Below are 12,501 nucleotides of genomic sequence, written 5' to 3'. Positions count from 1 at the left end.
ACCACCTCACTCCTGTCAGAATGGCTATTACCAATAAATCAACAAACAACAAGTGCTGGTGAGGATGTGGAGAGAAGGGAACCCTTGTGCACTGTTGGTGGGATTGCAGATTGGTGCAGCCGCTATGGAAAACAGTATGGAGGGTCCTCAAAAAATTTTTAAAATATTTTTTACCCAGCAATTCCAATTCTGGGTGTTTATCCAAAGAAATCCAAAATATTAATTTGAAAATACATATGCACCCCCTATGTTCATTGCAGCATTATTCACAATAGCCAAGATAAGGAAGGAACCTAAGTGTCCATCAATAGGCAAATGGATTCTGCTTGGCCACAAGAAATGAAATCTTGCCATTTGTGGCAACACAGTTGAACTTTGAGATATTACGCTAAGTGAAATAAGTCAGACTAAGAAAGGCAAACACCATATGATCTCACTTATATGTGGAATCCAATAGTCAAAAGTGAAGACTTTTAGTGGTGCCCTTCTGAGTCTGGAGCTGACTCTCCCATTTGTATCCCCACAGATTTCTAATTTTAATACTTTTGGATGGGTCTTAGACTTGGGTGACACGTAGAGGAATCACTTTGACCAGAATGTTTCTGCATCTTCGCAAAGAAAACCAGGGTTGCACAGGACCTCCTTCCTGACCTGGAGAAAGCAGAAATGGAGCAGGATTCCAGCCCCACTCAACGTGAACACGAGAGTCACTCCCTTCTCTTCTGAGCCATTGGAGGATTTCCTCTGGATTTATGGCAATAGCTTCGTCTTCAGCCTGGAAGTGAAAGAACCATAGAAATAAAGTGAGAGTGGGCTCTGGCCATAAGACACAGTTCAGACGCAGGATTCCGTAAATACTGGGATCCCAGTAGGGATGTGATTAGGTCCCACCTTTGAGTCTTTCTTTCAGATTCTCCTGGACCTAGCGAAGGAGAAGCCCTTGCACCTGTTACTCTCTCTGTGGGTGTGTGGAGGGTGGGCTGAGAGAGTGCCATCCAGCTCTCCCCTCTCGCCCCGCTTTAAGCACTTTAGGGTATATTCCCCTAAAACGCAGGGATATATCCACCCAGTGCTTCCTCCCAGTGTTCCTCAATATCCCTTCCAGGTCTACCTGTCTGGGAATGCCCATGGATGTGGGCTTGTGCTAACAGCTTTGCAATTCTTTAAGTTGCAGTGATGACCAATAGTTAAACGCTTGTAAGTGCATTAAAAACAATGCTAGGGGAGAAAGGAAGACATGCCCATTTTTTGAGTGCCCATAGAGTGCTAGGAACATTCAACATTTTATCTCAGTGAATTCTCACACACACACACACACACGCAAATATATATATATTTCTTGATTGCCTACGATATGGGCAAGATAATATCATATTACACCTGAGAGAATGGATTCTAAAGCCAGACTTCCTCAGCTTGGGTCTAGACTCTGCCACTTACTGGCTGTGTGATTCTGGGCAAGTTACTTAACATCTCTGTGCCTTGGTTTCCTCCAATGAAGATGGGAGCCTACCTAATGGGATTTTAGTGAGGATTAACATTGTAAAATGCTTGCAGCAAAGCCTGGCTCCATGTGTGTGCTGTTACTACTGTATGCCATGGATCTAGCTTACAGGACCGTATTACTATGTCCACTTTACAAATAAGGAAACCCGCAGAGAGAGTAACAGGTTCAGGGGCTTCTCCTTCACTAGGTCCAGGAAAGTCTGAAAGAAAGACTCAAAGGTGGGACCTAATCACATCCCTACTGGGATCCCAGTGTTTATGGAATCCTGCATCTGAACTGTGTCTTATGGCCAGACCCCACTCCCACTTTATTTCCATGGTTCTTCCACTTCCAGGTTGAAGACGAAGCTATTGCCATATATCCAGAGGAAACCCTCCAATGGTTCAGCAGAGAAGGGAGTGACTCTAGTGTCCAGGTTGGAGCAGGGCCTTACCAGGGGACACACAGCTTGTGCAGGGCAGACGTCAATGTGGAAGGAGCATATGTAGATCCCAAGAGCGTTCCATCATCCACCTAAGCCAGAATATATTTCTACTGCTGGGTTTCTGTCCCTCAAAGAATTTCAGAGAGGCACACAGGAAGGGCTGTATAGTTGCTTCATCAAAAACATTATTGAAAATATTCGTCCTTCCAAATAATAAACCATGTGAAATGCAGGACGGTTTAGGAAGGATCTGGAGTGACTGGGAAGTGTGGGTCAAGCCTTCTTTGGACTTCAGCTAGAACCTGAAAGTAAGAAAAGGTTCCCAGAAGAACAAAGGGTTAGTCACAAGAAATGTGACTGGAGGGGGTGGATGGGAGGGGGTGCAAGGCAAAGAAAGGAGATTTCAATGGAAGCAAGGAGCTGATTATCCAGGACTAAGATGAGAAGGGTAGGCTGACATTTCTGGAGACTGCCATTTGGGTGATGGAGCAGAGATGGGAGCCTGAGTGATAGCAGGCCAAAGGGATGAGAACAGAACTGCAAGCATGGGCCACAGGGATGCCAGAGAGGGACAAACAGGGGCCTTAGACCCTTTGGACTTTCTACTGCCTTTTACACTTTCAGCTGCAAAGTAAACTGAAGGCCTCAGAGGGATTAAACAACAATTGGAGAAAAGAGCTGGTCATCTTTTCTTTTCTGGGACCAAGGGGGGCCCCACTCTTGGGAAGGAAGTGCTAGGGTGGATCAAGTGAGCACCGCACCGTCCTGGGGTGTACACAGTCTCCCCTCTACTCTTCTCTCACACTAAAGAGAGCCAGTGAGGTAGAGAACACACGTGTCCACTTAAATTAGAGTTTTGGGCTACATTTATCTAGACAGTGGAGGGGGGGGCTGAATTTTCTGGAAAATAATTTTCACTCTCCATTTATTTTGGCTGGATTGCTTTGCCCTAGGAGTCAATGAGAGCCTTTAATTGAAAGTCTGAAGTCCCTTTTCCTGAACGAGATAGGTTTTCCTTGGCTCCTCTCAGACCTGATACCAGACTCTGAGGCAATTCCACAGTAGAAAAAGATGATTGGCCTTGGGGGGGCGTTGTGTGTGTGTGTGTGGGGGGAACCTGGCCTGTGTAAGGGCCCACTGAAAGAAATGGCAAGGTACCAAAAATCAAAGTAAATTATGGAAATATTTGCATTACAACCATCACATCTTTTGCTTTAATGTTTCAACTCAGGATTTAATTTAATTTTGATTTTTAGCAGGAAATTAGTTATAAAAACAAATATGCTCTAATAAATGCATTTTGAGCACATTCTTGGAGTTCAGTAAGGTTCATATATTTTTTTCCCCTCCTTATAATGGGATATGATGGGTTAGAAATTCTTATCATCCAGCTAAATTCATCCCTTGGTTGACATGCTTGTGAAACCACCGAGGAAGGCTCAGCCACTAACCAAGAACAAGGTAACTGTGTTCTCCAGGGCGCAAACGTGTCCAGGGAAGGGGAAGGGGGAAGAAGGCAGGCAAGGACCTCCAATATCAGCGAGGGCTATCAGAACGTCCCGCTAATAAACGACTTTTTCACTGTCCACACTATAATTGGTTTACAGCCTTTCTTGTTTATTTATCCATAAGAGCTGCTGTTAAATGGCTCGGGAAGGCTCTCGCCTAATGGCTCGGTATCGCTCTGGGCCTGTGGGAGGCGAGAGGAGCGCAGGCGTCAGCCGGGATGCCGAGCGGAAATGCATTTCACCTGTAATGGCCTTGGCGGTTTTATGGTACCAGGACCTACATCCACAGCTGACATACGACACAACAATCTCGCTCAGTGGAGGGTTCTACGGGGCGAGGTTTTGCATTGGATACATGTTATAATTAGCCAATACAAAAATCCGGTTAGCTTTGTCCCTTCTAACAATAACAACAATACTAACTGGCTGTTTGACCTTCGCTTCCTGGGTTACCTCTTTCGCTACCAAACAGCAGAAAAAGCTGCTTGTGCAAAGTGAGAGCGTGCCTCCATTGAGCACCCCCAGCACCCTCGTTTTTTGTGTAGCCCAGGTGCCGAGTTTTTTGGCCCACCAGTGCAGTGGGCGGATTTGCTTTTTGCTGAGCGCTTCTTTCTTTCTGCAGAGCCGAGCAAAACTATTAAATGGGAGCAAATGAAGCATCGAAATGGAGACCAATTTACAGAAATGTGCAATTAGCGAGAAGTGCAAAGTAAACACTCTGGGTCGAGGGCGGCAGGTGAGGCCGAGAGCAGGGGAGCGGGGCTGCCGGCAGAGTCCGGGCGGGAGGGGGTTGCCGAGGCGAGGAGGCGAGGAGGGGGATAAGAAAACACTGAGGGAGGAGAGAGGTGGCCGATCTTTGTCCCAAGCGGAGCTCGCCGCCCGCTCATAACCGCGTCGCCAAGTCAACCCGCGGCGACTTGGCAGATTATCTCCGAGGGTCAACATGCCGCGGCCCCGCCACCCCCTCCGGCCCTGCGCTCCTGATCGATGTGGTCACTCGAGACCTGGTGATAGGGTCGGGTCCTCCGCGGCCGCGGCGAACAATGGGCTCATTGAGGCGGGCGCGCAGAGATTAGGTGCGCGGGTCCCACCGCCTTTCACTCCCTGGCCCCCGGGGACCGCAGGTGGCCCTTTTCCCTGAAGAAATCGCCGAAACTGCCCCCAGCCTCCCGCTTCCCCGGAGCTGCGCGTGTCCCCAGCCTCCCGCACGCGGACCGCGGGGGCCCGGCGCTCGCCTGGACGCCGAAGCTGAGACCGCGCCCGGGCGTCGCTCCGGAGAAGGAGCGCGAGGAAATTCAGAGTGCCACCTGACCTGCTTTTTAGTGGAAATGAAGAGTACTTCAGGGTAGCGCACGCAGTCCGCACGCATTTAAAACACAAATATTTCCACTGGAAGCAACTATATTAAATCGACCTGTGAAAAGACCGGCTGTAGTTGGCAGTTTAGGACAGTCAGATTGCAGTGATTTTTCTCCTGCTGCTTCCTTGCGGTTCACGCTCTGTCGTGCCGCGGCTTTTCTGCGAAGGTGTCCAGTTTTCTAAAACCCTACGTTGTGGTTCGAGGAATGTGGTCATTTCGGCAGAACACGGTCTGAGGTCGCCCAGGACGCCCAGGGCAAAAGGGTCGGCGGCGATCGTCCAGCCCAGGCCCGGCGGCTGGGCGTCCCGCGACCGGGAGACAGACCGTCCGCACCATCCGGTGCAAAAAAGCGTCTCTATTTAGGCTGGGACCCCGGAGTGCCCAGAGTTACGCAATCAGTGGAAGCCAAAGACTGACGGTGTTATTACAATGCAGCGCTTTTCTTTCTTTTCTAAACGCTCTCCTCCTCTCCCTGTCCTGCCTTATTTCACTCGGACGTTCTCCTGGTGACGAACTCGGCCGGGGCCGGGATCCGTGGGGAGCCACTCAGGGTCTGGAAGCCCCAGGCCCACTCCCTGCCCCCGCCTGCCTCACAGATACAAAAGGGGACGCTACTTCTGTCCCCTTGCCACATTAGGAAATTGCATTCTGAGTTGGCCAAATGAGCCCCAATTTACCAAGATCAAAAATTAATAATGCTGATCGGTTATTTTAAACATTAAAAAGCCACCGTGAATACTCTGAAGTTACACTTCAGAAATCCCGCAGCACAGCCACAGATAAAAGCACAACGAATGCTGGGTCTTTATGTGTCAGCTCACTCCTATCCTTGGGGGCTGTGTACAAACCTCATGCATAAAATAGGACCAACTGCTTCCAAGATGTAAAGCTGGGGTCTGCACACTGTTCTGATGGTATTCCAACAGTTTTAAAAAAACAGTTTAAGTGTACAACCTCAACATGTATACTTATAAATTATACTAATGAACAAATGTATTATGTATATTATCACACATACAAGGAAAATAGGCCGTTTAAAGTATGATGAAACTTTCCATAAATGAATAGAAGTTCTAAGGCGCGCCCCGCTTTGGAGTGTACAGCCAACCGCGTATACAGAGATTAGTAAACTCAGCTGAGAGACAGAACTGAAACAAATCAGGTGCTCGTGGGCACCTGGGCCTTGCTTCTTAAGGCCGTCAGCCAGGCCAATAATGGCCCCAGGCTGAACCACGTGGGGCACAGCGGAGCCTATGGCGCGGCGGCCGGCCCGCGGGTCCCAGCCGGCAGCGGGTTCCCTCCGCGAGCAGCGCAGAGCTGTCAAAGCGAGCAGGGGTGGCGCCGGGACGCGAGAGCCGCACAGCTCCAAGTGCCCGGCTCCAGCTCCCTACTCCGGGTCCCCACGCCTGGGCCGCAGCCATGAACGGCGAGGAGCAGTACTACGCGGCCACTCAGCTGTACAAGGACCCGTGCGCCTTCCAGCGGGGTCCGGCGCCGGACTTCAGCGCCAGCCCCCCCGCGTGCCTGTACATGGGCCGCCAGCCCCCGCCGCCGCCGCCTCTGTTCCCCGGCGCCCTGGGCGCGCTGGAGCAGGGCAGCCCGCCAGACATCTCCCCGTACGAGGTGCCCCCCCTCGCCGACGACCCCGCGGGGGCGCACCTCCACCACCACCTCCCGGCTCAGCTCGCGCTCCCCCACCCGCCCGCCGGGCCCTTCCCGGATGGAGCGGAGCCAGGCGCCCTGGAGGAGCCCAGCCGCATTCAGCTGCCTTTCCCGTGGATGAAGTCTACCAAGGCTCACGCGTGGAAAGGCCAGTGGGCAGGTAAGCCTGGCTGTCTGGCCCCTCTGTCCTCATCGGCGCTCGCCCGGCTGCTCCTATTCCCCAGCGCTCCCCTGGACCTCTCCCAGTTAGCGTCCCCGGCCCCTAGGGGTAATCCGGGGTCGGACCCAACCTGGCCGTCCTGCACAGACGCGCTTTTCTGGTCCAGGCTGGAGCGTCTTTGTCACCCAGTCTCCTCCTGGGAGTTTAAACCCCTTCCTTCCTTGCACGCTGCACTCCAGGAGCCCCGCGCTCCCAGCGCCGCTCCCAGCGAGCCAAGGCCTGGCGGAGCTCAAGGCTTCAGACCCTCGGGATCCTCCTCCAGCGGGGAATCTGCCCTCCCCGGACTCCTCGGCGTGCCACTGACTGGCCGGAGCGCCTGCGGAGCCCTGGGCCCCCTAGTGCCTGCGGAGCCCGGCAGCTTCCCTCGGGCGGGGCGGGCAGTCGGGGCCTGCCCAGTAGATGCAGGGAAGCAGGGAAAGCAAACCGCACCCACGCCTGCAGACGTGTCCGGCGCACGCGGGGAGCCAGCGAGGGGCTGAGGCCAGGCGGCGGCTACCGCAAGGCCCAGGACCCGCCGCTCACCTGGACCCGGGCAGCTGAGCCAGGCGTCTGCTACGCTAATTCTCTTTTGACCAAACACAGGCGTTTGAAGGGTTCTCCTTGCGCTTCTTCCAGGAAGTAGGTTTGAGGAAGGAGATGCCCTTCCTGCACAGCCGAGGGCCCTGGATCCTCACGGCCCTGGGCCGCGGAGGGTAACAGAAGGTCTCCCCGGAGCCGGGAGGCAGAGAGCGAAGCAGCCCGGTGTCCCTTCCCCGCCCGAGCTGGCCACGATTTCCGGCGCGGCCTGTGGCGCCCCCGTCACACAATGTTATCGCTTCCGTGCTGCAGCCACTTCTGGTCACACCTGCACTGCAAATAGTTGACTTTCTTTCCTCCCAACTCACATTGGAAGTAGAAGAGGCCCGAGATGGCGCTCCCTGAGGATCCTCGGTGCCCTGTGTGCAGGGTCTGATGGGCCCGGCCTGACCTTGACCTTGACCCTGGCGCAGCCAAGCAGGGCTTTGGGGTGTCGGCTAGCCCAGGGTCCCCGGGGCTCCCCTCTCCTAGTACACGTTCTTACGAAAGCTGAGTGAGGACCCTGAGTTGAGGCCGGACGAGGGCCCAACTCCGCCTCAATCTTCCCCACCTCGGGCGAAACCCCAGGCCAAGGGGGCTCCAGATGTGCGGGGCGCCAGCGTATACTTACCCAACCCGCGCTGCGGGGCCTCAGGCCGCGGAGTCTCGGGGGAGGCGGGAGAACTGAGTCCTTCGGTCTGGGGTGGAGAACTGTCAGCCCGTAGTTTCCTGCGATGAGCTGCGGTCCCTCCGGGGCTCCCTTCCCGCAGCGCTGGGAATGTGCGTGTCGGGCCTTCTGGGCCCTCCTGGCTTCTTCAGGATAAAATGGGAGGGAAGCCGTGAGGTGGGGTAAATTTCCTACCCCGCCAGGGTGTTACCGCAGCTCTGGTGGAGCGTGGGCTCTGTTGGATCAAGGAGCCAGAAAGCAAAACCCAAAGGAAAATTGGCAGCCTTGCCAGGGCATGGAGGGACCCTGGAAGGGTGACATCCTCTGGGGGAAAGCGGGAGCTGGAGAGGCTTCTGCCAGCGCCCTCTGACCCACTGCAGACTCAGCCTAAAGGAAGGGGTTGACCCCCCCCCCTTTCCAGAGAGTTCCTTGGGAGTACTGCTGCCTCCAATGGTCCTCCCCCGGAAATTTTCGAAGTAGCCGAACATCAAGAGTCTGTGAACCCGCCTGTTTCACGCTCCTGGGGAGAGCCAAGTGACCAAAGGGCTTACATTTGTAGTAGGGAAATGAATACTAACAGCCAACAGGGACTTCTGGAAAACTCTACCTAAAAAATGAACCGCCTCAGCCTCACTGGCCGGCTCTCCCCTAATCTGCTTCACCCAGGCCTTGCTATCTTCCCAATAAACACCACCTACACCCTCCACCTCAACCTCCATCTCCTGCCCACTGCTCCTGGACACATGTCTCCTAGAGTAGCCATAACGAAGCCTCTCACAGCACCTTGGTGAGGCCTGCTGGGAGGACCAGAACCCCAGGGGGTTGCGGGTTGAATTTAAGAAGCTTGGAGGGCCCTGTTTAATGTCCCTTTAGGTTTCTGCACTTCTCTCCCAGGCCAAGAAGGCTGCTAGCCCTGGAGAAGCCCTGCAGGGTTCAGCGATTCTGCTACCTCACGCCTGAGCCTCTGCCTTGGCTCCTGGGAGCCAAGTTTCTGCCTGGGGGGCAAACCGGGCAGATTCCATCATGTCATTAACCCTCCCACAAAAAACACACACACTAGCTTTTCAACTCCCTAAGGCCTAGCCAACAGTCACAGGGGAAATGTTCCGTACCTTTACCCCAACACAAAAAGATTTAGGCCTCTTCCTGGAGTTTTGGTGGAACTTACCTCGCCAGAGTCCACTGGCCAGCGCAGAGTATCTTGCATGGAAAGGAAAACATCAGGACCTCAAGGAGCTTGGTGGCAAACACTGGGTCAGGCGGGGCTGTTGCGTCCTGGAGACCTAGAGCGAGGCTAGGAGCTGGGAGCGCCCCACCACCACCCTTCTTGGAGGGGTTCTCAGCTCCCCTTCTGGGTTCAGGCCAACAAGCCTCTCCTCTCCCCATCTGCCAGGGTTTGGGGCCCAGGACTCAGAGGTTGAGGCTCATAGCGACCTTCCTAAGGGCCCAGAATAGTATCCCTTATTTTCCAGGGCAGGGTCCCTACCTAGTTTAAAATGAGGACGATTACAGAAAATTTACTGGCTCTTGAGTTGAGGCTGATTACAATGTAACTATAGAAAGAGCTAATATATGGTCAGATATAACAATATTATAACATATATCGCTGTATTAGCGCAAGGTTTCTCAGCGTTTTTATTAGCTCAAGGTTTTTCTGAGGGTTTACACTTATTGGTTGGTTGTGAAACCAGTTTATTGGGTTGAGACCTTTTTTAAAAAACGAAACAGTGAACAATAGGAAAAATTAGATAGCATCATATGTGGTAAAGGTTGATTTCACGTCCTGAAATTTTTTTGTCAGTTTTATATCAGTGTGTGAACTGGGTAGTGACATGAAATGTATTTCTTACCGTGGTTTATCGTCAGAAAGTTGATGTTCTTTTTAAGTCCTGTATCAAAGGCATTTTATTGTCTTTGTGGGATCTAGTAGGTTTAGAGATCTGTTATATGCATTTTAATCAGCATCCACACCAGCACCGATTAAGAGAAACCCGGCAAGAACCACTTGCTGAGAGAGTCCCCCGCAGGGTCGCTGAGAGCCCGCGCCCTTGACCTCCCAGAAAAGGCGACCTTCAGTAGGGAAGCATGGGTGGGCCCACACTAGGCTCCGGGGTAGGAGCTGGGGCTTGCAGGCTTGGAGCTGGGAGCGGCTGGGTGGGGGGCAGGGCTCCTAGGATTGGGGCTGGAAGGTGGGGCTTCGTGGGTGCGGGCAGGGCGGCAGGCGCCAGGGGTCCAGGGACCACACTCACGCGCTGTGCGGTCCGCAGGCGGCGCCTACGCAGCGGAGCCGGAGGAGAACAAGCGCACGCGTACCGCCTACACTCGCGCGCAGCTGCTGGAGCTGGAGAAGGAGTTCCTATTTAACAAATACATCTCACGGCCGCGCCGGGTGGAGCTGGCTGTCATGCTGAACTTGACTGAGAGACACATCAAGATCTGGTTCCAAAACCGCCGCATGAAGTGGAAAAAAGAGGAGGACAAGAAGCGCGGCTGCGGGACAGCGGCCGGGGCTGGTGGGGATGTGGAGCCTGAGCAGGACTGCGCGGTGACCTCGGGCGAGGAGCTGCTGGCGCTGCCACCACCGCCGCCTCCCGGGGGGGCTGTGTCGCCAGCTGTCCCCGCTGCTGCCAGAGAGGGCCGGCTGCCTCCTGGCCTCAGTGCGTCACCACAGCCTTCCAGTGTCGCACCCCGGCGGCCGCAGGAACCCCGGTGAGAGACGGGAACTCCTCCCTGCAGGTGGCTTTGACCACTCACAGAGGAGGGCGAGCGGGCCCAGGACCCTGGGTGTGGGTCACAGGCCCTGGCAGTTTGATGGGGCAGAAACTGCCGCGCCCACCCCAGTCAGGACGGGAGAAGCCGCACTCTCAGGTTCCTGTACCAATTGGGACCAGTGGGGAGACGCTGGCCGTGGAGACGAGATGTTTTCTGTAAATCTGGGGGCTCTTCTGGTGATATGGTTGGATCGGTTACGTCTGCCACTGTTGTGCAGGTCCCAGCACTCTAAAACCGCAGACCTCTTTATAGAAACCAACTCTTTAAAAGACAACAAAAACTGCAAATTGAACCGCACTGCAACACACAGCAAGCAAGCTAGACCCAATGCCTTTACCTGCTCAGAAACAGAACCATTTTAATTCAGGCTTCCACCTTAACATTTAGAAAAAATTGAAAGGAAATGTCTGAGGTTTCAAAGACCCAGTGAAATGATGCCCCTGAACTAGAATAATTTCTTCCCATCCTCTTCCTCTTCCCCCTCCTCCTCCTCCTCTTCCTCTTCCTTTTTTAATCCTTTTGGCCACATACTTCACCAACGTACATCCTTCAACCTGCACCTCTTTCCTCTGAAGAAGACAAGATCTTGCGAGGAAGGCTGAGCAGCAGCAGGGCTGGGCAGAGCAAGAGGAGAGTCCCCTACACCTCCTTGCCCCAACCCTCCCAGAGAGGCAAGTGGAAGTGGGCCTGGAGCACGGGAGTTGGGGAAGAAAGATGGACCCCTGAGCTCTTTCTGTTTCAGGCATGTATTTAGTTCCTGATTATGTGGAAGGCAAGCAGGGTGGCCTGACCCTCGCTGGAATCTAGTCCGAGCCAGTTTGATTTCCACACCTTTAGAAACGATGGAAACGCATGTTGTTGAGGAGTTTGGGAAACTGGTTGTTTTTATTTCAAGTTTTTAAATTACCTAACAGTTCTTTACAAATATGTCTGTGGTTTCCAGGTCAGTTTTTATATAAGGGTCTGGCTGGGCCTTGCGTGCAGGTAATGTTTGTGGAAAACGCTTAATAAATACGGATAACATGGAAAGAGATGAAAAGTGACTCCCTTGCTTTGTATTCAGTCTTTGTTGGGGTGCAATGATTCCATTTCCTTTTCAAAATTAAAGTAGCGCTTATTTATTTGGTAGTAATTAGGGAAAACCCATAATTAAGAAACACCACATTTGGGTTGCGGTTTAGGGCAGCATATGAGAGGGTGGATTTTGGGTTTGGTTTGGTTTGATTTCATTTTTAACCTAAGAGTCACTTCTCAAGATGATTTTCGTAGGCAAGATAGCCCAGAGGCATGGGGATGGAGTGCAGCTGGGTAGCAATGAGCTGGCCAGAGCCTCTGGGAACTGCGTAGCTGGCCAGGGCCACCGCAGACCAGGTCTCAGCTTTCCTCCCCAAGTGGCAGCCTCAGTGAGGTTTTTTGCTGTGGCTCATCCGAAGGACGTGTTGCTTTGGATGAGTCCCAGCCCCTGGAGCCCAAGGGTCCCAGAGTGTCTTATGTTAGGGTCAAACAGGTCCTGCCGCAGTGGGCTTCCAACTGCTTGGCCCACCTGCTCCTCCCAGCGGCTCCCCACCGGGGTCTTAGCCCTGCTGTTCTCACCAAGGCTCCTCCCTAGAGCTTCCACCCTGGCAGGCGGTCTGCTAGCTCCTAGGAGTCGCTACTGGGTAATATTTTCTTTTGCAAAGAGATGCAGGACTTGATTTTGTTTTGTTGTTGGTTTTCGTTTTGTTGTTCGTTTTTAGGTTTTGTTTTGTTGTCGGTTTCTGCTTTTTGTTTTGTTGCTGTTTTTGAAAGAAATCGAATCCTTTGCCCCTAGAAATAAAAGAAAGTCC

General features: G+C 53.2%; 1 protein-coding gene across 1 annotated transcript; it reads left to right on the top strand.

Annotated features, from left to right (window-relative positions):
* Positions 1-6,218: 6,218 nt before the first annotated feature.
* On the top strand, positions 6,219-10,616 carry PDX1 (pancreatic and duodenal homeobox 1; the record flags this gene model as incomplete). The annotated part of the gene is made up of 2 exons (XM_081046823.1): positions 6,219-6,621; positions 10,171-10,616. 2 exons carry the CDS (start codon positions 6,219-6,221, stop codon positions 10,614-10,616), a joined length of 849 nt encoding a protein of 282 aa, XP_080902949.1.
* Between the last annotated feature and the right edge of the window lie 1,885 nt (positions 10,617-12,501).

This window comes from Rhinolophus hipposideros (assembly GCF_964194185.1).
Source record: "Rhinolophus hipposideros genome assembly, chromosome: 4".
Classification (NCBI taxonomy): Eukaryota; Metazoa; Chordata; class Mammalia; order Chiroptera; family Rhinolophidae; genus Rhinolophus; species Rhinolophus hipposideros.
This window is presented reverse-complemented; position numbering and strand designations above follow the sequence as displayed.